Raw genomic sequence first — 27,154 nt, forward strand, 5'->3', positions numbered from 1 at the left:
TCCCAAAAAGTGGGCGTGGTTTAACATTTTTTACAATCTAAGTGAAATTGTTTACCAGGTTTTTGGTGCCTTTTCAGGCTGTGGTTTTTCATTTTTAACAGAGAGGTTAAATAAATGGAAACCACCAAAGTTTCATGACATGTATAAACACATTTTTGCAGAAGGGGGAAAAATGAATAAATTTTTTTTTTTTAAATCACAATGTTAAGGGGAAAAAAAAGGGGGAAACATAGTACAAAGCACTATACCATTATAAATTAATGTGAAAACCGAGCGCCAAGTGTAAAGTATGATTAACCGTACTCCCTTTAAATTTCTTTTCTGTCTGACCTCAGTGCTCTCTGCTGCCACCACTGTCTGTCTCAGGAACTGTCAATACCAGGAACAAATCCCCATAGAAAACCTATCCTGCTCTTGATAGTCTTCAGACAGACAGAGGTGTCAGCAGAGAGCACTGTGGTCATACAGAAAATACATTTTAAAAGAAAAGAAGTACCTGTGGAGCATACAGCAGTTAATAAGTACTGGAAGGATTAAGATTTTTAAATAGAAGTAATTTACAAATCTGTTTAACATTCGGGCAACAAAAAAATAGTTTTTCACCGGACTAGCCCTTTAACATCATCCGAAACTGTCAATTTTAGCAGGATTCCTAATACATCTGATATGCATGATGCTTCCTGACTCTCCATCTATGGCAGATATTATGGAGAGAAGGGACATACAATTAAATGTGAACATGCCTGATCCTTTTGTTCCTGCGAGTAATTAACCTGTCAACTGCCATTTAGAATGCATATGTGCATGGCCAAGCCAGTAGTGTGCATGTTTATGTGGGGTTTGTGAAAGACAGCTGTCTACGGAACAAGTTTTTGGCTGATAACTGAATCTAAACTGTATGGCAGCTTTATTGTTCACCTTTACAAATTTTAGGCTGTGTTGACTTGTAGTATTGCGCCAAACAGCTAATTATAGCGCTGCAAAACAACACTTTTTACTATAATTTGCTTTGGTTTTGCCACGTAAATATAAGCTGCACTTTTAGTTTAGAATATTTATGTAAAAAATCCACAGCCAATTGCTGCATTGCAAAACCATGACAATTTGTGGCAAAATGCATGTGTTTTTGGCCACACCTCATGGTACCATACATGAAGCCAGCCTTAAAGGGGTACTCTGGTGGAAAACATTTTTTTTTTTAAATCAACTGGTACCAGAAAGTTAAAAAGATTTGTAAATTACTTCTATTAAAAAATCTTTACCCTTTCAGTACTTAGTAGCAGCTATATGCTACAGAGGAAATTCTATTCTTTTTGAAAAAAAAAATTCTGTCTTGTCCACAGTGCTCTCTGCCGACACCTGATGCCCGTATCAGAAACTGTCCAGAGAAGGAGAAAATCCCCATAGCAAACCTATGCTGCTCTGGACAGTTCCTGACACGGACATAGGTGTCAGCAGAGAGCACTGTGGACAAGACAAAAAAGAAATTAAAAAAGAATAGAATTTCCTCTGCAGCATACAGCTGCTAATAAGTACTGGAAAGGTAGAGATTTTTTTAAATAAAAGTTAGCAAATCTGTTTAACTTTCTGGCTCAAGTTTATTTTAAAAAAAGTTTTCCACCAAGGTACCCCCTTAATTGGATTCTCTTTAAAGGGGTACTCCCGTGGAAAACTTTTTTTTTTAAATCAACTGGTGCCAGAAAGTTTAACAGATTTGTAAATTACTTCTATTAAAAAATCTTACTCCTTCCAGTGCTTTTTAGGGGCTGTATACTACAGAGGAAATGCTTTACTTTTTAGATTTCTCTGATGTCATGACCACAGTGCTCTCTGCTGACCTCTGCTGTCCATTTTAGGAACTGTACAGAGCAGCATATGTTTGCTATGGGGATTTTCTCCTGCTCTGGACAGTTCCTAAAATGGACAACAGAGGTCAGCAGAGAGCACTGTGGTCATGACATCAGAGAAATCTAAAAAAGATAAGCATTTCCTCTGTAGTATATAGCCCCTAAAAAGTACTGGAAGGATTAAGATTTTTTAATAGAAGTAATTTTGAAATCTGTTTAACTTTCTGGCACCAGTTGATTTAAAAAAAAAGTTTTCCACGGGAGTACCCCTTTAAGGGTGCTCTTACATGAAGAGTTGCAGCTGCGGCTAGTGGTTTACTGGTAATTGCCGGGCTGCACACAAATGCTAGCCATGGCCACAGCCATGAGGAATGGTAATGTCAGTCTACACACGCATGAGACCAATTTTTTTTGACGACTTATCTTTGGTAGTTGAGTTGGAATGTTTATGATATATGGGTGTGATGTTCTGAGTGACCATAAAATAATCTGTACATAATTAAATTGCATGTCCTCTTTTACAACAATGGTTACATTTATGGCCAGCTTTAGTCCACATTTCACTCTTTTATGTTACGGATCACAATATTTTTTGCTCTAAACGTGTAAGCAATAATACATTTCTTCTGAGGAGACAACTTGTAAAGCTGGTGCTTGACTAAAATCTAGATTCTTCTTAGGTTGGTATCTGCAGCTTATGTTTATGGTTCTATTGACCTTGCTGGTGCATTTTAATGAAGTCTGTGAACCTGGTAACAGGAACTGCCTCACATTGCACCATGGAGGCCTCTGACACCTGTGCTGAGTTAACCCCTAAATGACCAGAGTGATCTACTAAGTTCTGCGAATTAGTCACCTATAAATGGAAGCACAGAGTTACATAGTTACATAGTTAGTATGGTCGAAAAAAAAAGACATCCATCAAGTCCGACCAAGGAATAGTTATTATAAATCTTAACAATAACCCTTATTTATTTTGAGCCAACATAAGTCACATCACGTTACAGTTGATGCAAGTAGTATAGGTACAGAGTGACAACTAAGGAATACTGAACACCATCAAACAATGAGACAAAAGAGAAACCTGCAAAATCTAACATTTTACATAATAGTGATTATCTATGTAATGTAGTTTGGACTAATAGTAGCTCTGCTAAGAATAATACAACTGCTCGTGCTCTATTAGGATTGTGTCCCAAAAGCATTAAAGGGATACTCCGCCCCTAGACATCTTATACCCTATCCAAAGGATAGGGGATAAGATGTCTGATCACGAGGGTCCCGCTGCTGGGAATCCCACGATCTCTGTACAGCTCCCAGGGTTCATTTAGAACGCTGGGTGCAGGCGGCTGGGGTTGTGACGCCATGGCCACGCCCCTTCATGATGTCACGGCCACACACCCTCAATGCAAGTCTATGGGAGGGGGCGTGATGAATGCCACGCCCCCTCCCATAGACTTGCATTGAGGGTGCGTGGCCTTGACGTCACGCCCCCCACCGTGATGTTCTGAACGCTGGGGCAGTGGAATACTCCTTTAATAAGGGTTTATTTATTTTTTTATTAAAGGGGTTATCCAGGAAAAAAATAAAAATTGTATATCAACTGGCTCCAGAAACAGATTTGTAAATTACTTCTATTAAAAAAATCTTAATCCTTTCAGTACATATGAGCTCCTGAAGTTGAGTTGTTCTTTTCTGTCTAAGTGCTCTCTGATGACACCTGTCTCGGGAACCGCCCAGTTTAGAAGCAAATCCCCATAGCAAACCTCTACTCTGTGCAGTTCCCGAGACAAGCAGAGATGTCAGCAGAGAGCACTGTTACCAGACAGAAAACAACAACTCAACTTCAGCAGCTGATAATTATTGAAATGATTAAGATTTTATAATAGAAGTAATTTACAAATCTATTTAACTTTCTGGAGCCAAAATAAAATAGCTTCTTTTATACTTATCCTTTATTTAGAATCCCTTAAGCCTTATACAGAGGGAAGAAAAAAACCTTACCAAATCTTCACTATGTGACCAAAACCCTTATGCTGATCATAAATGACAGTTTTCTCTATTTCTCACGTCCATTTTTATAAATGTTACATCTTTTCTTGTTTTTAAAAGTGAAAATAAAACGTGATCCATTAATGGCTAAAATCACGATATGAACTGGATATAATAAAAAAATGTGACAACTAACTAGGTGCCATGCTGTAAAGGGCCAAAGATTCCAACCTGTGGTAATAGTTACTTGGGGTACAAACCAGCTGTTTCTGGGGTACTTGTACTTTCCTCATGCTGTGCTTTAGATTAACAGGCCAGATTTTGGGGTACGTTGATGCAATATATTTCAGTAAGGGGTATGTGACAAACAAGAGTTTAAGGTATAGATGCCACTATCTAAATCATCAGCTAATAATTGAATTACTAATCACTCCCACCACAACCTTGTACTAGCTATACGTAATCCCTATAACCCTATGTTCTCCCTTCTACTATGTCTTCTGTTTTATTCTTTGATTTCTAGTCTTTCCAACTCTCATTTCATTATTTCCTCTTACTTGCTCTTCCCTTTCTCTCCCCCCTCTCTTACACATGCACTTTGTGCAGAGTTGGGGTCCAAAGTTCAGTAACTTGTGAAGCGCAGGGATAAATATGAACCTTGGAGGATTTACACTGCTCTGATGTAAACAGAGAGTGACAAGGGTCCCTTATCTGCTATGTCTCAGTGAAGACAGTCCGGGGGGTGACCACTTGCTGGTTGTGGCCGCAGAGCAAGTATTTTTGGGGGGGAGGAGGAGACAGAAGGTGGGTAGAGCATGGGCTCCCGCCTGCTGATCCATATTGCAACCGCAGGATGGTGAGATGTTAGCAGGTAACATTGAGGATGGCGTCTCAGCTTACTTACTTGCAGCAGGAGCTACTAAAGGCATTGTTGGAATCAGGTGTCACTAAAGAGACTATTACGAAAGCTCTAACCGATGGCAACAATTATCAATATCCCAGGGATCCCCTGGACGATATGAGTAGTTTGGAAGATGGGGACCACTGTGTACAACTTCCCAACGGGCTAGGGGAGCCTCATGTGTCAGAAGACGAAAGTTCCGAGGATGGGGGTGATTTCACTCCTCCAGTTATTAAGGATTTAGAGAGACTGAGCCCAGAGGAGGCTGCTCATCAGAAGGCCGTGGTGGAACGTCTGCTCCAGTAAGATCTTTGTACACTGTACTCTACATTAACTGTCTTTCACCACTTGATGCCTCTTATTCTTCATACTTTTGTTCACAGATTCTTTTTCCTATTTTATCCACCTTCTTTTTTGCACTTGTCTATTAATAAGTATATAAAAACCCCTTGCTGGAGATTGAAACTGTTAGAATTATGGCAACATGAACACAGTCACTTGTATGTAGAAAATGGTTTATCCTCAGTAAGTACACAGGAAAGCACAACTTAATGCAAGGCACGCAGGCTGTCACTTGATTATATGCTTTGATACGGAAGACATGTATAAACCACGTTCTCTTTTGGTCCTGACCCATAATCTCCCACAGTAGGTTTGTAAGTCTTGTAATTTTTCCCAGGAAGGATGATAGAAAAAATTGCTAAGAAATATCTTCTTATGGCTCAGACTTCCAATTTCACTTTTTAGGACACCAAGGTTCCAGGTGTTAATATTCTGTCCTAAAGTCCGGAATTTAATGTAAAATCCCTCCATTTTCCTAATACAATATTGTCTCTTTTTTTTTTTTTTGCTGATGCAGATTTTTCTTACCCCCTTAGTTGAGGTGCTACTCCTTCTGCCTATGGTGCGCTGGGTCCTGCTCTGAATCTCCTCAGGGTACTGTGGGTTCTCCTACTCAAGGGGGCCTGAGCTGGTTACTAATTATCTAGGCCCTCCATAATTTGTACACTTATAAACCAAATGGCCTCTGCCTTTTGTGATGATTAACTCTGATGATTAACCACCTAATGCTACTTTGTACTGAGATTGGAGCGATAGTGCTGCTACAGACGACACAATAATAATGTTCTGCTTGACTGCCTGTATCGGGCAAACTATTCAACTGGGCAGATACAGTTGACTAAATTCCATTCCTAATTTGGTTTCTGAAGGTTACAGGTTTCCAAACATCTAATGTTAATGGAAAACCTTTCCTGAATGTTGAGTTGAGAAATCCCCTCTATCCAGGAGCAGTATTTGTTGAGGTGCCGAATTAATCTTACCTCCGACCTTGTCCACATTGAAATGCCAGGTTCAGTCCAGTTCTAGAATATCATCTGCTCTTTGGTTAGCTTAGCAGCAAGGTATTGTGCTTCAGACCCATGCAACCTACAGAATGAACTGAGAGACAGTGTCTACCTGTTTTGGGTCTACTGAGATAGAAATCTCTTCATATGAACTTTCCATTTAAATTGGTTAAGGTGCTATAAATTATCAACCAGCCTCTTGTTTCCTCTGAGTTGATAACTAACTAACTGGGTTACTTATTGTTCACGGAACAAAAGGGAGGTGAATACGCCCTTAGAAATGACCTTTAAGGCTTTAATATAGGCCTGAGGGGCATCATCTGTACCCAGAGAGGCATTTGTATATTTCTATGTCGCATTCAGCACCAACCCCTTCTAACACTGTAATTGTACTGCACAAGATGGCTATTCCCGAAGATCACAAGGTAGATCAATACTGTAAAGGGACTGAGAATAAGAGAAATTTCGCCTGATGGTTAATGATTACGACTGTCCATAATAATGTAAAGGTTAACCACATCATTAGTCTTATTTGGTGCTAGACATACAGTATCTCACATTTGTAAATATTTTATGATATATTTTCATTTGACGACACTGAGGAAATGACCCTCTGCTACAATGTAAAGTAGTGAGTGCACAGCCTGTATAACAGTGTTTCATGTTGTGTTCCCTCAAAATAACTCTGGGCCGGCACCCAGGCATTCTGAACATTTGTGTCCAGAATGCCGGGTTCGTGTGGCCGTGGTTGCTCGTCATGCTCCGTCCCATAGACATGAATGGAGGGGGTGTGACATGACATCACAACCACAGCCGCCCAAACTCAGCATTTTGTACACAAATGTTTAAAAAAAGCTGGGGTGCTCCCAGAAATCGCGGGGGTTCCCAGTGGCTGGACCCCCCACGATCAGACATTTTATCTTATCGTTGGATAGGGTATAAGATATCCAGGGGCGGGGTACCCCTTTAACCCCTTAAGGACGCAGGACGTAAATGTACGTCCTGGTGAGGTGGTACTTAACGCACCAGGACGTACATTTACGTCCTGTGCATAACCGCGGGCATCGGAGCGATGCCCGTGTCATGCGCGGCTGATCCCGGCTGCTGATCGCAGCCAGGGACCCGCCGGCAATGGCCGTCACCCGCGATCTCGCGGGCGTCCGCCATTAACCCCTCAGGTGCCGGGATCAATACAGATCCCGGCATCTGCGGCAGTTCGCGATTTAAATGAACGATCGGATTGCCCGCAGCGCTGCTGCGGGGATCCGATCATTCAGAACGCCGGACGGAGGTCCCCTCTCCTTCCTCCGTCCGGCTCCCGGCGTCTCCTGCTCTGGTCTGTGATCGAGCAGACCAGAGCAGGAGATGACCGATAATACTGATCTGTTCAATGTCCTATACATAGAACAGATCAGTATTAGCAATCATGGTATTGCTATGAATAGTCCCCTATGGGGACTATTCAAGTGTAAAAAAAAATGTAAAAAAATGTAAAAGTAAAAGTAAAAAAAAAGTGAAAAATCCCCTCCCCCAATAAAAAATAAAATGTCCGTTTTTTCCTATTTTACCCCCAAAAAGCGTAAAAAACATTTTTTATAGACATATTTGGTATCGCCGCGTGCGTAAATGTCCGAACTATTAAAATAAAATGTTAATGATCCCGTACGGTGAACGGCGTGAACGAAAAAAAAAAAAAAAGTCCCAAATTCCTACTTTTTTAATACATTTTCTTTAAAAAAAATTATAAAAAATGTATTAAAAGTTTTTTATATGCAAATGTGGTATCAAAAAAAAGGACAGATCATGGCGCAAAAAATTAGCCCCCATACCGCCACTTATACGGAAAAATAAAAAAGTTAGAGGTCATCAAAATAAAGGGATTATAAACGTACTAATTTGGTTAAAAAGTTTGTGATTTTTTTTAAGCGCAACAATAATATAAAAGTATATAATAATTGGTATCATTTTAATCGTATTGACCCTCAGAATAAAGAACACATGTCATTTTTACCATAAATTGTACGGCGTGAAAACAAAACCTTCCAAAATTAGCAAAATTGCATTTTTCGTTTTAATTTCCCCACAAAAATAGTGTTTTTTGGTTGCGCCATACATTTTATGATATAATGAGTGATGTCATTACAAAGGACAACTGGTCGCGCAAAAAACAAGCCCTCATACTAGTCTGTGGATGAAAATATAAAAGAGTTATGATTTTTAGAAGGCGAGGAGGAAAAAATGAAAACGTAAAAATTCAATTGTCTGAGTCCTTAAGGCCAAAATGGGCTGAGTCCTTAAGGGGTTAATGTCTATACCTTGGCAACAAAAGTGAGTACACCTTGAAGTGGAAATGTCCAAATTGAGCCCAAAGTGTCAATATTCACCAGAGTCTTACTCAGTTGGTTCAGATGGTGTGAAGCATGTGTGGTAGCAACCAGGTGAGGAGTACAAACACAAGTGTGTGTTGCCTACAGTCAAGCATGGTGGTGGGAGTGTCATGGTCTAGGCCTGTATGAGTGCTGCTGGCACTGGGGAGCTACAGTTCATTGAGGGAACCATAAATGCCAACATGTACTGTGACATACTGAAGTAGAGCTTGATCCCCATCCCAACAACACTGTGCCATAAGGGCATTATTACCCTCTAACCCCTGATCCATTTAAACATAGCTTTTATTAATGCTGTTAAAATTGAAATTACTAAACGTGGATATAAAGATTAAAATCACAATCCAGTGTGCAATGCAATACTAAGTGGGGAGTAATTGGGAATGTTATCCTATGAGGAGTGCATATAACAAGGAGCATCCAAGTGCTTTCTAACAACTGAACAACGTTTTATGGGCACTTGGTAGAATTGCCTCAACTTGGTGAACAGAACTAAGCTGATTTCAGCCCTCATAAAGTAAATGTTATACAGACCTCAAAAAAAGCCAGGGCATCTGCAGTATGCACGGCTACACTCTCCTCCCTAACTGATGTATGGTTTATTGTACAGCATTATTAACACACTGGATATGCCAACTAAAATCAGGAACGCTGCTACTTCCTATCCATAGACTATTTCTGGTTGGTTGATCCCCATCCCAATGGCAACCTATGAAGCTTTGGTGAACTCTATGCCCATGAGGCTTAAAGGGGTACTCCGCCCCTAGACATCTTATCCCGCCGCTGGGGACCCACGCAATCTCCCTGCTGCAGCCTGCGTTCGTTTAGAGCATTGGGTGCAGCACCGGAGGCTCGTGAAATCACACCCCCTCAATGGAAGTCTATGGGAGGAGGAGTGACGGGCGTCGTGCCTTTTCCCATAGACTTGCATTGAGGAGGCATGGCCGCGACATCACAAGAGGGGTGTGAATGTGACGTAACGAGCCTCGGCCCCGTTTCGCCAGTCATCTGTCAGGGAGGGAAATTCGCTCCGTGCACCGGATGTCTGGGGTGCTGCAGCCAAGATCACGTGGGGTCCCTAGCGGCGGGACCCCCACGATCAGACAACTTATCCCCTACCAAAGGATAGGGGATAAGATGTCTAGGAGTGGAGTACCCCTTTAAGGTAGTGCTGGAAAATAATAGTGGTCACACAAAATATTGACACCTTGGGCCCAACTTGGACATTTCAACTTAGGGGTGTACTCACTTTTGTTGATAAGGTTTAGACATTAATCGCTGTGTGTTGAGTTATTTTGAGGGGGCACTAAATTAAACACTTATACAGGCTGTGCACTACCTTACATTGTAACAGATAGCCATTTCTTCAGTGTTGTTACATGAAAAGATCTACTCACTTATATGAGATACTGTACATACGCTTGCTTTGCAAAAGACCCTATGGAACACAGGTGGCCTGTGGTTTAAGTGCAGCTCCCTGTCCCTCGTACATTGCAGTTATTGTTTACCATCAGGTTGGACTTTGCGCTTAGATAAGCTGGTATCAGTAGCTAAGAGAAGCACCATTTGGCGCTGGGGGAGGGTTTGCTTTGTATAGACAGGTGTGTATGGACACACTTTCAGCACATAATGCAATTTAGAAAAATGTTAAATTCTGTGGTAATATGAATCTATTCACACAACGAAATATCATCTGTAGACCAAGTTTCCTTCAGCTGTACATTGCAATTTTTACATTATTTAGTGTGCATTTACACGTAAACTGTAAGCTATGTCATGTTTAAGCGATGAGGCTGTGTTGTTATGGTTTTGCCTAGTCTCGCCTTCCAACCATATAAAATCTGTTTCAGAGGATCTCTATGTAAAGAACTTGTTATGGGGAACATTGACTGAGCAAGTGTTTACATACTAAATATGCCCTATTATTGCATTTTGACAATTATGTTCAACAACAGAATGTTCATATGTGTTATATTTGCTACTTATTCCATGCATGTAAGTACACATTGCCGTTGTGCTCCGTCCCGTTAAGGGCTCATTCAGCTCTTTTTTTTTTGCACCGAATGGCTCCAAAAAGGGGTCAGAGCACAACGGACTCCGCTGGGTCACCATTGGGTCCTGACAGATCCCACTGACTTGAATGGGGTCCGTTGGGGGAACCGGTGATTTACCGTAGTATAGTAGAGAAAAAAACTAGTGCACTAGTGGACTTGCTGCAATGCTGCATATAATGGAGCACAAAGGCAATGTGAACCAGCCCTAAGTCAATTATAACATCTGCAGCATTAAATCTGCCACAAATATACCCTAAGGGTGCAGCCACACTTGCGTATTTTTGCTGCTGATCTGCTGCAGTTATGCTGCAGCAGATTATTCTGCCCGTTGACTTCAATAGGTAGCAAAATCTGCTGAAGCAAATCTGCAGCAGATCTGAAGCAGTACCTTAGGGTACATTCACAAGTACTATATTCACATGCTCCTTACTTGCTGTGGCTTTCACGCACAAAAATACACAGGTAATTTTATAGCATCAGTGTTTCAAAACCAGGGTTTCTCCAGGTGTTGCATGCTGGTAGTCATCGTTTTGCAAAAGCTGGAGTCACCCTCCTTGGGAAAAACTGGCCTAAGCTGTAGATTTCAGGCATAAAAACTTGCTGATTAAATGCCACAAGATTATCTGCGTATTTTCGTGCATAAAAAGTGCATGTGAACATTTATATGTATAATGTTTGCCTTTAAAGCGTACTTGAGAAAGGGAGGAAGGCGCCTCATGTGCGGGATCAGTAGATCTTGCAGGTGGGGATAGGGGACGGTAATTCCCAAGCCGCTTACCAAAGTTGGTTGTGCGCCCACACACAACAAGGTTAAGAGCAGAAGAAATATAGAAGAAGGTCCACTGCAGCCCTCCTGGGTAAGTGTAAAATCAAAAATGAATGACCAGGGAGTCAGGAGTTTGTCTGGCGCAGAGAGGAACCATCATGATGGTTCCTCTCTGCGCCAGACAAACTCCTGACTCCCTGGTCATTCGTTTTTGATTTTAAAGCGTACTTGTCATAACACTAAAAAATATTGGTTATATATGTTACTCACTAGGTCGTCCAGATTATTTACGTCTTTTTTATGTGTCTAGCTTCTGTATTTACCTCACAATTCTGCAGCTCACTCATTATGACATCCACTACTCAGGGGTGTGCTCAAGGCAAGCACTGAGTCCGCCCTCACTCACCATGCACTCACTTCCTCCCTGAGTTTGCTGTGCTGGGTCTCTTCATCCAATCAATGCAGGCTGCTCTTTGTAACCCCATCCTTTCTGTTCTCAGACAGGAGTCTGATAGACAGGACAGGAGTGAGCATAGAGGAGTGCTAGTCCCACCTTCACTTCCTGTACTTTGTCCTAGCTTGTACTTCAGCTGGGACAAAGATGATGCTGCAGCTGGACAGTAATATGTTCTGGGTGGTAAAGGGACAACTAGTGGTCTTTTTTTATTTTTTATAAACCATGATTTCTATATAAAGGAGATTAAAAAATGATGAAGTATATTAGAAAGGTTAATGTTTTTCCAAGAAGTTCAACATATAAAAAGTTTTAGATTCTGACAGGGCCTATTTAGATTTGCTGAAATTGGATTCTAATGAATACCTTGTGTCACAATAGTTTAAATAGTTACAGAGGGATACAGTAGCACAGTAATGGCTCTGAAATTAAAATATGAGAAGAGCAAGCTAAAGACATATTTAATTGTTGCCTGTAGTATTATGAAAAAGTATTTGCCTCTTTCCTGATTTCTTATTTTTATGCACATTGGTCAGACTTGTTTTAAATCAAACAAACTTTAACCCCTAAACGACACTGTCATGAAGCATCACATATGCTTCATATAAGCGTCATGTAGGACAGGGAAGAGCGAGCCCTAAGCTGACCTTAAACCTCTTTCCCTGCCAACTTTAATAGTCGCCCTAAAACAGCGACTCTACAACTGGGTGACAATCCATACTCTAACTAAAGTGCAGGGGCATCATGGTCAAAACCATAAACGGAACCGTACAAGGCCAGGGACACACAAGTCAGGAAAACAGAATACAGATTTTTTTGCTGGAATGCAAGGTAGTACAAACAGGTATCAGGGAAACATGGCAACAGGTATTGAGCATACTGACAAGAACCAAAAAAGCAAGATAAATGGCAAGTATGATAATAAGGACTAGACAAGATAACTAGAAATATATCACAGCAAGACTAGACCAGAAATGCAGGGAGTGAACAAGGTTAAGCTGAAGTCGGACACTATATAGCTTAAAGATATACAAATACTGGATAACAAGAACAGACACAAAAACGCTCAAAGACCACTACACGTCTGATTACGGACCAAGATCCTAAACAAATAACATAGAAATAACACGGCAAGATGGGAGCACTCAGACATACAGTTCAGGAACCAATACAAATAAATGTCAGATATAAAATGATGAGAGTACTCAGACATACAGTTCAGGAACCAATACAAATAAATGTCAGATATAAAATGATGAGAGTACTCAGACATACAGTTCAGGAACCAATACAAATAAATGTCAGATATAAAATGATGAGAGTACTCAGACATACAGTTCAGGAACCAATACAAATAAATGTCAGATATAAAATGATGAGAGTACTCAGACATACAGTTCAGGAACCAATACAAATAAATGTCAGATATAAAATGATGAGAGTACTCAGACATACAGTTCAGGAACCAATACAAATAAATGTCAGATATAAAACGATGAGAGTACTCAGACATACAGTTCAGGAACCAATACAAATAAATGTCAGATATAAAACGATGAGAGTACTCAGACATACAGTTCAGGAACCAATACAAATAAATGTCAGATATAAAATGATGAGAGTACTCAGACATACAGTTCAGGAACCAATACAAATAAATGTCAGATATAAAATGATGAGAGCACTCAGACATACAGTTCAGGAACCAATACAAATAAATGTCAGATATAAAATGATGAGAGTACTCAGACATACAGTTCAGGAACCAATACAAATAAATGTCAGATATAAAATGATGAGAGTACTCAGACATACAGTTCAGGAACCAATACAAATAAATTTCAGATATAAAATGATGAGAGTACTCAGACATACAGTTCAGGAACCAATACAAATAAATGTCAGATATAAAATGATGAGAGTACTCAAACATACAGTTCAGGAACCAATACAAATAAATGTCAGATATAAAATGATGAGAGCACTCAGACATACAGTTCAGGAACCAATACAAATAAATGTCAGATATAAAATGATGAGAGTACTCAGACATACAGTTCAGGAACCAATACAAATAAATGTCAGATATAAAATGATGAGAGTACTCAGACATACAGTTCAGGAACCAATACAAATAAATGTCAGATATAAAATGATGAGAGTACTCAGACATACAGTTCAGGAACCAATACAAATAAATGTCAGATATAAAATGATGACCAGGAAGTAACCAAGAGATACAACGGCAAGAATATCGAGGAATGACAGGAATGAACAGAATAACTGAGGTCAGAGCACTAATAATAGTGCTAAATTTACACTCAACAGGACACAGGAACACTACACAAAATATGATGGATGTAGACCTTCTAAGTATAGCTAAAAAGATTGAATATCAGGCGATATGGCTATTTAGAATTCAATTATTTAAAACATATGATATTAAAACTGACCAACTAACATCATAGCAGGGCCCATGCGTCCGATGAAGTGGTTAAATAGTACAGTATAAATAAAATATACAATTTTGGTTAATATACCAACTAAAAAATAGGGATATAGAATAAGGTATGTAGTATATGCTGTTTGGCCTGGAATATCCCTTGGAGGTACAGTCTACAGACCCATTTTAGAGGTGGACTCGCTAGTGTGTCTGGATCATTGTCCTGCTCTAGAAGTGAGCTTTAGCTTGAAGTCTTTAATTGACAGCTGGACATTTTCCTTCAGGATTTTTTGGTACAGAGCAGAATTCATAATGTTCTTTTACCGAAATGCTGCATTACTTTAACACCAGATGTAACGAAGTGCACACCTTCCAAAAAGTTTTTTTCTCTTCAGTCCACAGAATAGTTTCCCAAAAGTCTTGGGGATCATCAAGATGTTTTGTTTGCAAAAGTGAGATGAGCCTTTATATTCTATTTGGTCAGCAGTGGTTTTCGTTGTGGAACTCTGACATGGATGCCATTTTTGCCCAGTACCTTTGTCTGATAGTTGGGTCATGGACAGTAACCTTAATGGAAGCAGTTCTTTAGATGATGTTGTGAGTTCTTTTGTGACCTCTTGGATGGGTCTTCACTGCGTTCTTGAGGTGATTTCGGTAGGCCTGCTACTTCTGGGAATGTTCACCAATGTTCCACTTTTTTTCCATTTAAGGATAATGACTCTCACCATGGTTCACTGGAGTCCCAAAGCTTTAGACTGATAGATGTCAATGACTTTGTTTCTCAATTGTTGCTGAATTTCTTTGGATCACTTGATGAGATCTCGCTATTTTCAGATCTTTGGGCATTCTTCATTTTGTCAGACAGGTTCTATTTAACCATAGAGGTTTGGATAGCTTTTAACCCTCAACAAATGAAATCAGGAAGAGGCATATACTTTTTTACAGCACTGTATTTGTAACTAATAACATGTTATGGTTGAAAAAAAAATAAAAAAATAGAAAGCCCCTCTAGTTGAGCTTATACTGTGCTGTACTGTTGTTTCAGTGGAAGGCAAAACAACTACTACAGACAGTAAACCTCTTTCCTAGGGTCTTTTTTACACAGGCAGATTATTAGGCAAATGAGCGTTCATTGAAATCATTGTAAAAGTGCCAGCAACCGACTGACGAATGAGAAAATGCTTATTTGTCTGCTGATCGCATGTTTTGTGGGGCAACTAAAACATGGTTATTGGCCACACATATTGCTCTATGGATTCTTTTCTCTTAGTTTAGTGGATGACTCCTAAGTATGTAAAATTCAGTTTGTGTATTTTAAAAATGACTAACATTACACACAGCAGAAAAGTGAACCGACATTGTCACGTGTTAAAAAAATAATTATAACAAGCAAATATTTCAAGTCAATGTGCAGTGTAACTACATGCCGCCACTAAACCTTCAGCAAGAATTTGTTTGCCAACGATCAAGTCTTTTGCGATGGCATAAACATTACCACTTGTTGACGTTATATCCCCTTGGAGAATGCTAGTCATTAAAATAGGGACAGGAGGAAATACAAGGAATCTCCAAATTACATATCAAGATTATTGTTACATATAAATGCATGTCTTTTGAATATATATATTTTAATCTATCATTACATGTTTAAAGAACCTTAGGCACATAATTTGTTAAACCTAGCTCTGAATCCAAAGGATGCCCTACCCTCTCCTTTCCTTTTATTGTCATGTGTTTCTTGATAACTCTTCACCCTTGCAGAACCACATAAAGATAATAAATACCAGGACTACCATTAAATAAAACACATACACAATAATACCAACAGCAGAAGTGTGTTTGCGTGTGTGTGTGTGTCTCTCTTATGCTTTTCCTAGAATTTTTTTTTTATAAAGAAATAGTATACACACGCACACATCAGGCAGGCTAGCTTACATTAAAAAATAAATTTAAAAAAACTCCTTTACCCATCTTATCAATTTCCCATCACTGTTATTCTGCTGTTTCCTGGACCGATCTGCGGATCCTGGTCCGAACTTACATGGACATTGTCATTTCATTTGCAACAGCATTTTATATAATATAGATAATAACATTACATGTATATTCATAATATACATCAGTTAAAAAAAAATCTGGATATTTTGGGGTAAAAAATGTTGTCTTGTCCCTGCAACTATTGTCTGTGTGTCTCAGAGACAAAATACAGGAAATGTGGCATGCCCCAGGCTCACGGAGCAGACTAATTGATGAGCCAGGAGCCTGCACAGAGCCCTGCTTGTCCCATCTACACTTCCTGTATTTTATCTGTGCATAGAGACACACAAGCAACCTGCAGGGACAAGCCATTAACCCTTTGAGGACAGAGCCATTTTTCATTTTTTGCACTTTTGTTTTTTCCTTCTCACCTTCTAAAAATCATAACACTTAAAAATGTCCACCTACTGACCCCTATGAGGGGTAATTTGTAATGACATCAATCATTTCACCACAAAATCTATTAACCAGAAAAAAATATTTGTGAGGCAAAACTGAAAAAAAATGTGCCATTTTGTACATTTTGGGGGCTTTTGTTTCTATGCAGTGCACTTTTTTGGTAAAAATGACACCTTATATTAATTCTGTAGGTTTATACGATTAAGGGTACGTTCCCACACGGCGTATTTGCTGCCTATTTGCTGCTGCGTATTTTATTTTCCCTGTTGAAGTCAATGGGTAGGAAAATACGCAGCACCAAATACGCAGCAAAATACGCCATGTGGGAACGCACCCTAAAATGATACCCAACTTATGTAGGTTTGATTTTGTTTTACTGGTTTTAAAAATGATAACTTTTTGTACGAAAATTTGAATGTTTAAAATTGTCCTCTTCTGATCCCTATAACTTTATATTTTCCCGTATACAGGGCTATATGAGAGCTCATTTTTTGCACCTTGGTCTGAAGTTTTTATCGGTACCATTTTTTATTTTTATGGGACTTTTAGATTGCTTTTTATAATTTTTTTTAGAGCATGCAAAGTGACCAAAAATATGCAATTTTGGACTTTGGAATTTTTTCGTGTGTACGTTTTTTTCATGACCGTACAGTTTAATTAACATTATATTTTTATAGTTCAGACGTTTACAGACGCAGCGATACCACATATGCTTATGTTTATTTTTTGTTTACATATTTATTTATTTTTTATTGGAAAAGGGGGGTGATTCAAACTTGTATTATGGAAGGGGTTAAATTACATTTATTAACTTTTAACACAATTTTTAGCCCCCATAGGAGACTATTACATGCAATACACTGTTGAATGCCATAACATAGTATTGATCAGTGTTATGGGCGCTCTGCTGCTCCAGGCCCCCCCCCTCCCCCCCTGTCCTCTCAGCTGTTCGGGGCGCAGCGATCTCTCCATAGTGGTCCCGAACAGCCTGACTGAGCAGCCGGGATACTTTTACTTTTCATATAGATGCGGCGATCAACTTTGATCGGCGCGTCTAAGGTGTTAATGCGGAACATCACTGCGATTGGTGATGTCCGGTATTAGACACAGGTGCCAGTGGCAGATAGCTGCAGAGACCGACCTGCTATGACCCACGCTCAGCTCCTGAATGTTCCTCATAGAAGGGGGCGGGACAAGGGCATAACTCCGTCCCCATCAGGTTAAAAATAAATAAAAAATACTGTGTATATATATATTTTTTTTTATAAAAAATAAATATATAATGCACATTTTGTAATGTTATTATCTACATTACATAAAAGCGTTTTTTGCAATTGACAGGTATGCTTTAACACAAAGGAAAATAATTTCCTGTGTGTTAAGCTGTGTCCAAGTGGAGATCAGCAGGAACACAGTAATTGGAAAAAATGGTAGCAGATCTGTGAGGTTGGCAAAGAATGGCTTAAAAAAATATTTGGAGAATTGAAACTTTTGGATGCCTTGTTTATATAAGTGGTGGGTGACAGTCATATAGTGCAACCTCTCTTGCAGACCAACTTATATGACAAATGCCAACCCTGTGTGAAGCAGCATCTTATGGCCATCTCGTCTGCTGTGCTGCCAGTTAAAGTTGCTTTTACAAGACAATGATCAGTTTGTGGTCATATATAGTTAAAATGCAGTAAATTGTGTGACTTTTCTCTTATAGGGAAGACCCATGGCATGTGGCCAAACTGGTCAAATCTTACTTACAGCAGCACAATATTCCTCAACGGGAAGTGGTGGACACCACTGGGCTAAACCAGTCACATTTATCCCAGCACCTCAACAAGGGTACACCTATGAAAACTCAAAAGCGGGCAGCCCTGTACACCTGGTATGTCGGTAAACAGCGAGAGATTGCAAGGCGTGAGTATTACTAAATGTGTAAGGGAACTGGTTTGTGAGAAAGACATATAGGGTCCTCATACGTGTCTCCTAAAGGGAATGGATCACATGATCATTTACCGATTTGAGCAAGATACTGAAATGTTTGTTTTTTTGTAATGTGTTTATTTATTTTTTTATTGTAAATGTTATTATTTTTATTTTTTGTGTACATTATTATTTATTTTTTTGACCGCCATGTTGCCTGAGCTTTCAGCACAGCATTTAGAAATATTCTTTATAGCAGCTCCATGGACACAGGAAACAAACTGAAACTAAACAATTTACTTTTATGGGAGAATTTTATAGGGAAGCTCTGTGACTTGTGCAAAGGTCATTGTGTAATGAGGAGAACTGTGACATCATCCATTGTGACCCATCTTTTACCTACCGTGTTTCTCCGAAAATAAGACTGGATCTTATATTAATTTTAGTCACAAAAAACACACTAGGGCTTATTTTCAGGGTAGGGCTTATTTATTTACGGTATGGAGGGGCTGCAGCAGTGTGGAGGATGGGAGGCTGCAGGAGTGTGGAGGATGGGGGGCTGCAGGAGTGTGGAGGATGGGGGGCTGCAGGAGTGTGGAGGATGGGGGGCTGCAGGAGTGTGGAGGATGGGGGGCTGCAGGAGTGTGGAGGATGGGGGGCTGCAGGAGTGTGAAGGATGGGGGGCTGCAGGAGTGTGAAGGATGGGGGGCTGCCGGAGTGTGAAGGATGGGGGGCTGCAGGAGTGTGGAGAATGGGGGGCTGCAGGAGTGTGGAGAATGGGGGGCTGCAGGAGTGTGGAGGATGGGGGGCTGCAGGAGTGTGGAGGATGGGGGGCTGCAGGAGTGTCAAGGATGGGGGGCTGCAGGAGTGTGGAGGATAGGGGACATCCTGCACACTCCTGTAGCCCCCATACTCCTTCAGCCCCCCATCCTCCCCTTCCCCTGTCGTCCTCCACACTCCTACCGTACCCTATAGCAGTTTTCCCAACCAATGTCCTCCAGCTGTTCCAAACTACAACTCCCAGCATGCCTGGACAGCCTTTGGCTGTCCAGGCATGCTGGGAGTTGTAGTTTTGCAACAGCTGGGGGCACACTGGTTGGGAAACACTGCCCTACAGTGCCCCCCACCCCTCTGCCATAATAAACTTGGGTACCGGTACTCATTTCACTTTCTTACCATACGGTACCCTCCTGCGAGATCTTCTCCTGTTGCTTAGCAGCCGGGGGCAGGGACACGTCCGTGACGTCGGCCGTGCATACGCGCCGACGTTTTAGAACGTCAGCGTCCCTGCCCCGGCTGAATTACGGTAAGCTAACTTGCTGCGGGTGCTGCGGGACCAGCCAAAGGAGGCAGGGGGCTGGCCGAGGGGGGCTGTGGGGTCGGCGGGCATTATTGGGGTGATCGGGGGGATGTGGAATCTGCGGGCATTACCGCTCTGTGGTGGCCGGGCGCGGTGTCGGATCTGCCGGCATTACTGTGGCGGCCGGGGGGAGGTGTGTGGAGTCTGCAGGCATTACTGTGGTGGCCATGTGGGGTCTGCAGGCATTACTGGCGGCCGCGATCCGGATCTGGACCACGGTCCTCCAGCAGATTACCCCTGAACTAGGTCTTATTTTCGGGATAGGGCTTATATTGCAGCCCTACCCCATAATCCTGCTAGGGCTTACTTTCGGGGTAGGGTTTATTTTCGGGGAAACATGGTATATACTGTGACTCCTTTCACTGTAATCCTTCCTGCAATGATAAAAAAGGAGACTGCTGAAGAGTTTTCTCTACAGAAATGGAAGAGTCAGCATAGTATTACGCTTAATGGCCAGACTGAAAACTGCACAAATTTAGGATCATTTTAAAAATAAATAATTCATATATTAACTTTTACATAGATAAACAGTAGACCATTTTCTAATGACACATTCCCTTCAATGACAGAGTTTACACATGCAGGCCAAACCATGATGTTAGATGATATGTCTTGTGATGAAGTACCAACTAAGAAAATGAGAAGGAACAGATTCAAGTGGGGTCCAGCTTCACAACATATTCTGTTCCAAGCCTATGAACGACAGAAGAATCCCAGTAAAGAGGAGCGTGAAGCACTTGTTGAGGAATGTAACAGGTAAAGAACAGAAGTAAAAGTAAAGTAAAGTGACACTAAACTTTATTGCTTAGTGCATGATTTCCAGAAGTTATGTTTTCAAATGTTATGTTTACACTTTTGCCGCTTTTCTCCAGGTATTACACGTTTCTAAGTGCATTTCTTGCAATACTAAATGTCTAAATATGTAGATCACTTTACATGGTTAAAGGGGTACTCTGCTGCCCCAGTGTTCGGAACATTTTGTTCCAAATGCTTGGAGCAGGCGGGCGGGGGTCGTGACGTTACTGCCACGCCCCTTGTTATATCATGTCATGCCCCCTCAATGCAAGTCTATGGGAGGGGGCGTGGTAGCTGCCACACCCCTCCCATAGACTTGCATTGAGGGAGCGTTGCGTGACGCCACGAGGGGGGTGACAGTGACTTCATGACCCCCGCCGCCTGCTCCAAGCGTTCTAAACTAATTTCGGGTTTACAGAGATCGCGGGGGTCCCAGCGGTGGACCCCCACGATCAGACATCTTATCCCCTATCCTTTGGATAGGGGATAAGATGTCTAGTGACGGAGTACCCCTTGAAGGCAATGTTTATGTACATCAACAAAACATCCTTTTTAATCAGTTATCTTATGTCAACTCAAGGGCAGAGTGTCTACAGAGAGGGGTGTCCCCATCACAAGCCCAAGGCCTGGGATCTAATTTGGTGACAGAAGTGCGAGTGTACAACTGGTTTGCAAACAGGCGCAAAGAAGAAGCATTTCGACACAAGCTTGCAATGGACACATACAATGGTCAACAAAGCTCTGCACCTGCTCTACCAACCCACGATCTTCCTACATCCAAAGCAACAGGTAACAAGAACATCTGTGTCCCCAAAAAAATTCTGTTGAGTTAGTACATTCAGCAACTATAGTGTTCTTCTTTAAACAGGCATTCGTTATTCCCAAGACTCTGGCAATGAGAGAGGAACCTCAATGGTGACCAGCCAAAGCAACCTCTCTCCGTCTGGTATAGAGCAAAGCCACAGTCTCATGAGCAGTGACAAGTTGCTTTCAACATCAGGGGGCTCCCTTCCACCTGTCAGCACTCTGACGGCGCTGCATAGCCTGGATCATGGACAGCACACTTTCAGCCAAGCACAAAATCTCATTATGGCTTCTCTCCCCAGTGTCATGACAATTGGTGCAGATGCGACACTTGGACCAGCATTTAGCAATTCTGGCCCTTCAACTTTAGTCATAGGTAAGAAAACCATATTAAATCCTAAACAAATATGTTATTTAGTCCATATACCAAACCCATTGTATCTGCAAAGATCTACTGCAAATTTTTTGCGCAAATAAGTTTTCTTTAATGCAAAAATACACCACCAAAAAGGACACGGAAAGTGTACTACAGAGACAGCTGGGGGGTGCAGGAGCCGTCTCTCAACACTGCTAAACTACAACTACTCCCACCATGGGACAGAGTCTGTCCCATGATGGGAGTAGTTGAAGTACCGCAGCGCTGAGAGACGGCACTTGCACATTCCTCACCCCCCGGCTGTGGGACTATTTTGGGGCAGTTAGGACTACTACTCCCATCATGGACAGACTCTGCCCATGATGGGAGTTATAGTCCAGGGGCTGAGGGGCAGATTGCACCGGGTCATTCTCCAGAGACCCGCTGCGATCCATAGTTATTAACTGTAAACGCCGTTGGCACATGCGGCTACAATACGCTGCCTACCGGCTCCTGTATGCAGCTCTCACATATCATAATCCCCGCCCGAGATGGGAGCTCTGATTGGCCGGTAGCAACAGACCCATGGCGCTCCTGGGCCTAGGCGGTAACAGGCTGGCATTGTTTAGGCTGGGGAGGGCCAGTAACAATGGTCGTCGCCCACCCTGGTAATGTCAGGCTGTTGCTGCTTGGTTGGTATCTGGCTGATACTGAAAATAGGGGGAACCCTGTGTATTTTTTTTAATAAATAAATAAAAAAAAGTGTAGGGTTCCCCCATTTTTTCATTATCAGCCAGATACCAACCAAGCAGCAACAGCCTGACGTTACCAGGGTGGGCCATTGTTACTGGCCCTTCCCAGCCTAAATAATGTCAGCCTGTTACCACCTAGGCTCAGGAGCTCCAGGCCTATTGGTACCAGCTCTTCCCTGCATCCCTGTGGCGGTGGGTACCAGGGAGCAATAATTGGGGTTTAGCGCTAACTGATTTTGGAGCTAACGCTAAGCCCCAGCTTAGTAATGGATTCTGTCTACAAGACTGCTTCCACTACTAAGCCTGAAAATTCAGTTATAAAAAAACACAACACATTGAAAAATGTTTTATTTAAAAAAAAAAAATAAACACTCCCCCACAGCCCTCGTCAACCCTTTTATTGACATTTAATAAAACGCTGTTCATCATCGCAATCCACTGAATCTGATGTAGTCCTCTGCATTCATCTAAAATGAGAAGAAAACCAAAAACAAGAAAACTACAACCATTTCTGTGATTTCTACACTATCAAAAATCTGGTGTGAAATTTTTGATGTAAACTGGACTCTCACCCCTTTGAAAATATCATGTAAAGCAGACAATATACGTGAATACACCCACTTTTTACAAAACTGTCTGAACAGTGTAAACCGCGGCACAAAGCTCTTTGAAAATGTGGTCGATACTTTTCATGCCAAATTTTTTTTAAATTTTTTTTTGGTGCAATATTCTTTGAGAATCTCCCCCTCTGTGTACTTTATAAAGATTTATATTTTTACTATTGTGCAGTTTTGTTCGGCACACACTGCTTCTCCAGCACTTCTAGCTATGTGAGCAGTGAACCGCAGGAAAATGCCACAGCTCTATGAGGGAAAGAAGGAGTGCACGGTAGTGCGAGGGGGGGGAGGGGGCTTTCTATATTTGCACAAAATTTATCAAAGGAGTGCACAACTTTTGTAAATCTTGAGCAAGAGTGTAAATTAGACAAGCAGTGTAAAGGGGTAGATCTGTCTACAATAGACACATAATGATAAATGTCCCCCATAGTTCATGGTTTAGGTTGAAAAAAAAGAGTCCATTAAGTTCAACCTATATTCCTAATGAGTCCCTACTGAGTTGATCCAGAGGAAGGCAAAAAAACCTTATCCTAGAGGTAAAAATTCCTTCCTGACTCCAAATATGGCAGTCAGAATAAATCCCTGGATCAACGGTCTGTCTCTATAAATCTAGAATCAATAACCTGTAATGTTATTATTCTCCAAAAATGCATCCAGACCCCTTTTGAACTCTTTTAAAGAGTTCACCATGACCACCTCCTCTGGGAGAGCATTCCATATTCTCACTGCACTTACAGTAAAGAACCCCCGTCTGTGCTGGTGTAGAAACCTTCTTTCCCCAAGATGTAGGGGATGCCCGTTTGTTATGAATACAGTCCTGGGTATAAATAGATCATGGGAGAGATCTCTGTACTGTCCCCTGATATAATCATACATAGTTATTAGGTTGCCCCTAAGCCTTCTTTTTTCTAATTCTGATAATCTTTCTGGGTACTGTAGTCCTCCGATTCCCCATATTACCCTGGTTGCCCGTCTTTGAACCCTCTCCAGCTCCACTATATCTTTCTTGTACACTGGTGCCCAGTACTGTACACAGTATTCCATGTGTGGTCTGACCAGTGATTTGTACTGCGGTAGAATTATTTCCTTGTCGTGGGCCCCTATGCCCCTATTGATGAACCCCATGATTTCTATTTGCCTTGGCAGCAGCTGCCCGACACTGGTCACTACAGCTAAATTTACTGTTAACTAAGACTCCCAAGTCCTTTTCCATGTCAGTCATCCCAAGTGTGCTCCCATTTAATACATAATCCCAGCCCGGATTTTACCTCCCCGTGTGCATTACCTTACATTTATCAGTGTTCAACCTCATCTGCCACTTCCCAGCCCAAACCTCCAACCTATCCAGATCCATTTTTAACAGTGCACTGTCCTCTATAGTGTTTACCGCTTTACAGAGTTTAGTATCATCTGCAAAGATTGCTACTTTACTATTTAACCCCTCTACAAGGTCATTAATGAATATATTAAATAGAACAGGACCCAAGACTGACTCCTGTGGTACCCCACTAGTAACAGTCACCCAATCAGAATAAGTACCATTAATAGCCACCCTCTGTTTCCTATCACTGAGCCAGTTACTTACCCACTTCCACACATTCTCCCCCAGCCCAATCCTTCTCATTTTATGCACCAATCTTTTATGTGGCACCGTATCAAATGCTTTGGAAAAATCCAGATATACGACATCCAGCAATTGCCCCTGGTCCAGTCTGGAGCTCACCTCCTCATAAAAGCTGATCAGGTTAGATTGACAGGACCGATCCCTCATAAATCCATGCTGATATAGGGTCATACATTTATTTTTATCAAGATACTCCAAAATAGCATCCCTTAGAAAACCCTCAAACTATTTAGATATAACAGAAGTTAAACTAACAGGTCTATAATTTCTGGGGTCACCTTTTGATCCCTTTTAAAATATTGGCACAACATTTTCTATGCGCCAGTCCTGGGGAACCTTCCCTGTCACTATAGAGTCCTTGAATATAAAAAAAATAGGTGTCTGTCTATTACATTACTTAAAGCGTACCTGTCAGATCCAACTAAAAAACATATTTTTTAAATATATCACTCAGTACCTAATCCGGACCATGTATGTCTAGCACCTTTATTATTATTTTTTTATTACACTTTTAATTTAGGTCACTAGTCTGAATTCATCTCAAAGGGAGGGGGTGTGGCCTCACTGTGCAGGTCTCCGCCCCCTCCCTCAGTATGCTGTCTGCTCACATCTGCCCTAGCATTAGCAAAACTACAACTCCCAGCTTGTCCTCACTGACAGTAGCGGGACACAAGCTGACAGTGGGAGGATTTTTCCTCCAGCTCTGAGCCCTGCACTCACAGCTGTCAATCAAGGAAGAGTGTCCATGACATAGGTGATGACGCATGGACACAGCAGGACTAGTATGTGTCCAAGCAGTCAGGGGGGCAGTTGTTTGACTGTTTTTTTCAGTATGAAATACTGAAAATTTTCTAATGAAAGCAATTGCAAAACCTATTGGTTATACATGCTTTACAACATATCAAAAGTTTTTATATCAGACAGTGCCCATTTAATTCCTTTAGAATATGGGTGTGAATGCCATCTGGACCTGCTGATTTGTCTATTTTTTTGTAGAAGGCACTGTACTTCTTCCTGGGTTAGACAGGTGACCTGTACTGTGGAGTTTACCTTATATTGCTGTATTTCACCTGGCATTTCATTTTCCTCGGTGAATACAGTGGAGAAGAATGTGTTTAATATATTTGCTTTTTCCTGATCCCCGTCTATAATTTTTTCCTCATCATTTTTAAAGGGCTTACACTTAAATGTTTTACCTTTTTGCTGTTTATATAGTTAAAGAAAATTTGGGGGGTAAGTTTTACTCTCTTTGGCAATGAGTCTTTCGGTCTCTATTTTTGAGGCTTTAATCTGTTTTTTTACATAATTTACATTTTTCTCTACAGCTCTTTAATGCTTCTTCACTGCCGTCCTGTTTTAGTAGTTTAAATGCTTAATTTTTGTCATTTATTGCCCCTTAACATTTTTATTCATCCACATTGGTTTTCTTTTATTACTGACCCTTTTATTCCCATAAGGTACAGTGAGAATTTTAAATATTCTTAAAAGTCTCCCATTTAGTGTCAGTATTCTTGTTTTTGAGGACATTATCCCATTTTATATTGTTAAAGAGTAGCTCCCACCATATATTTTTTTTCTATTCCTACCTATTGGTCATCTCTACCTAAACCACTCTTTAAAAAAAAAAAAAAATTTCCTACCTTCTAAAGTCTTTTTTTCTGCCTCTCACGCTGCTTACTCTCGCTAAGCAGGAAGCAGACTTCCCCACCAGGCAAGATGTTACTGAAACCTGCTGGGTGCCGGCTTCCGCCCTAACTCATCTATGCTGCGCACCTCACGGGAGCGCGCATAGATGAGCGGCCAAAAGCACGGCAGGCTGCTTCTGGGTCTCCTCCTCCCTGTTTCTCACTGCATGTGCTATGGAGGGAGGAGGAGTATAGGAGCTTCGCCAAACCTGCCGTGCAAAATTTTACCAGTGCGCGTGCTGCCTGCCACCAGTCTGTACATGCCGGGCGTACATGCCCCGGCGTTCACAGCGATCGCTCCCACGTGTCTGATTGACAGGCAGGAAGTGAGCGCTAGTTGAGAGAATTCGGACTGATGCCCAGCCTGGGACCAGTCCGAATTCAGCGGTGACATCAGCCGCTCTTCAGCCAGCCACTAGGAGGGAGACCCCTAATGACCCGCTTTTCAAGGGCAAAAATAAGCTATTTAGACACACAAATTTTTTTTTAAGTGTATTAGGAATATGTTGTACTACATTAGTAATACAACATATAAAAAAAATAAAGATGATGACAATGCCTATTTAAGTTCCTAAAGTTCCTTGTTTTTGTAGCCCCTTGAGAGATTCCCTTATTGTAGAAC

The 27,154-nt window shown here is 41.3% G+C and overlaps 1 protein-coding gene across 2 annotated transcripts in view; it reads left to right on the plus strand.

The window, feature by feature from the left end:
• HNF1A (HNF1 homeobox A) overlaps positions 1-27,154 on the plus strand; it is a 49,114-nt gene that overhangs the window by 11,619 nt on the left and 10,341 nt on the right. Inside the window, exons 1-5 of one of the 2 annotated variants that reach the window (XM_056530514.1) lie at positions 3,938-5,042; positions 18,335-18,534; positions 20,470-20,656; positions 21,276-21,484; positions 21,564-21,875. In XM_056530514.1, the coding sequence (XP_056386489.1) occupies positions 4,723-5,042; positions 18,335-18,534; positions 20,470-20,656; positions 21,276-21,484; positions 21,564-21,875 (1,228 nt within the window). In that variant the 5' untranslated portion in view covers positions 3,938-4,722. Of the gene's footprint in view, positions 1-3,937; positions 5,043-18,334; positions 18,535-20,469; positions 20,657-21,275; positions 21,485-21,563; positions 21,876-27,154 lie in introns of those variants that run through there. The other variant, XM_056530520.1, reaches the window with a different exon arrangement.

The sequence above is a fragment of the Hyla sarda genome, chromosome 1 (genome assembly GCF_029499605.1).
Source record: "Hyla sarda isolate aHylSar1 chromosome 1, aHylSar1.hap1, whole genome shotgun sequence".
NCBI lineage: Eukaryota > Metazoa > Chordata > Amphibia > Anura > Hylidae > Hyla > Hyla sarda.